The sequence below is a fragment of the Fonticula alba genome (genome assembly GCF_000388065.1).
Source record: "Fonticula alba strain ATCC 38817 unplaced genomic scaffold supercont2.1, whole genome shotgun sequence".
Classification (NCBI taxonomy): domain Eukaryota; order Rotosphaerida; family Fonticulaceae; genus Fonticula; species Fonticula alba.
Window position 1 is genome coordinate 1,729,746 of NW_009242971.1, and position 1,962 is coordinate 1,731,707.

The following is a 1,962-nucleotide window of genomic DNA, read 5'->3' on the forward strand; positions in this document are numbered from 1 at the left end:
GGGGGGGGGGGGGGGGGAGCAGCTTTCGCTGCTTTCCATTGGGGGCTCCTCTGCTCCCTTTGCAGCCCGGGGCTGGCATGCTGACATTCGGAAACACACATTCATCGCGGCCCCGGCGGTTAGTATGGGGCTTTGGGTGGGGCCAGCATCTGCCCGGCGGGGCTCGGGAGATGTGTCGGACCAAGGGAGGCCCCTGCCACTGGCGGGCGGGCGGGCTTGGAACCAGTGGAGGTGAACAGGGCCGGAGGGGGGATTTTCGGGAGAAAGTGCAGCATGGTGGAACTGCGCCTCACCCTTCAAAAACAGGGACCGCCCTCTGTCGGGATCCGCTGGGAGCATCAAGTGCCCGGCCAGACAAGACCACCGGCCCGGCGCCCGCCCTGACCCTGGCTTTGAGGATCAAAGGGAAGGTCACTGTGCCAGTTGTCGCACAGGCCAGAGGCGGGGACAAGGGCACCGAGGAACGATATGCTCGCCAGGCGCGGGGCCGCTTCGGACGAACGCGCTGCCCTCCACACAAACACACACACACACACAGACACACAAAACATCAAGAGTGGGGGCCAAAGAAGCATGCAGCCCCGGAACACGGGGCGGGGGTCCCTTGAGCGTGTGCGTCCTGTTGGGCGGGGAGGGGCATGGGAGCCGCCCTGCCTGGGTGTCTGTCCTGGGCCCGAGCTTGGGCGATCGGGGCTCCGCACCGACCGGGGGCGAGATCGAAACACAGGTCGGGGGCAGGCCCGGCACGGGCCCCCGTTACCCGAGGACATCCGCGCGGGCTGGAGACCGTGTTGAGCCGCCAGAGTTACCCGGTTGCCACGCCATCCACAGAGCAGGGTCCAAAAGGTACACGCAGGGCCAGGGTGGCCCCCTGGGCTCCTCCTGCCAGACCCTCTCCTTTCGGGGAAGAGAAGCCGAGGGTCGTGGATGCGCACTCGCACCAAGGCCCTTTGATCGGGCATTTAAAATCACACACGCACACATACACACAGGAAGGGCCGCGTCTTTGAGCTGGAAAGGAGTTAGGGAGAGCGGCAAAGGGAAGTCGGGGGGGGGGGGGGGGAGCATGTCCGCGGCCAGGCGTCGGCCCGTTGCCAGCAGCAGGCACGCTCGAGCGGGGCACACACCCAGGCGGGTGTGAGATTCCAAGGACAGGCCCAGAAATCTGCCGGGAAAAGCTGGCCAATCCCCTCCTCCCTCCCCTCGGCCTGGCCTGGCGATCGGACAGGACCTCCCAACAGAAGGTTTCGACAAAAAAAACAGCCCCGAGAAGCCATGCCATCAGGATCCCCGCCCAAAACCACATCGTACACACGCGCACAGCGGTGCTGGCGACTGCCCGGCCCCGGGGACCGGGATTGGCAAAATATTGCCCAGTCATCCTGCCAGCAGTGGGTCGGGGTCTCAATGAGGGCGGGACCGGATGCTAATGCATCCCCCCGGCTGCACGCCCTCCGCGAGGCTGGAAATGAGGGACATCATCGAGAAATCCGGCCTCGAGGCCCGGACACAGGGACCCGATGCGGACCATCTGCGAGCATGCGCCGGCGCGAAAGCCGGCGAGAGAGAGAGAGAGAGAGAGAGAGAGGGTCAGAGAGGAAGGCAGAACCCAAACAGGGCGACCCCGGGCGCCGGCGTATCGGCCCACTCTGTGGGATCCCCGAACAACGCGGCCAACACGAGGCCGGCCGAGAGGAGATCGGCCCGAAGACTGGCCAGACTCAAAGACTGACCAAACGCAAAGACAGACCAACGCCCCCGGGGCCCGGGAAGGCCCATCACTGGGGACACCCCAATAGGGAGAACTGCAAGCAAGACGGCATGCCTACCGCCCCCGGCGGAAGAGGGGCCGCGGGTCGGCACCGCCACGCGGTCACGGGGGCCTCGGGCCGGCGCGCGAAAAAAAAAAACACACATTTAGTTCTGGAGCAGGGCAGACCCCTTTGACAGAAAATACGCCAT

At 65.5% G+C, this 1,962-nt stretch overlaps 1 protein-coding gene across 1 annotated transcript in view; it reads right to left on the reverse strand.

Moving 5' to 3' along the window:
- The window catches only part of H696_00386 (hypothetical protein), a gene marked incomplete at both ends in the record, with an annotated part of 2,501 nt that extends 2,226 nt beyond the window's left edge, over window positions 1–275 (reverse strand). The window contains 2 exons of the mRNA XM_009494234.1: window positions 100–149; window positions 224–275. Of these exons, the coding sequence (XP_009492509.1) occupies window positions 100–149; window positions 224–275 (102 nt within the window). The remainder of the gene's footprint in view (window positions 1–99; window positions 150–223) is intronic.
- Between the last annotated feature and the right edge of the window lie 1,687 nt (window positions 276–1,962).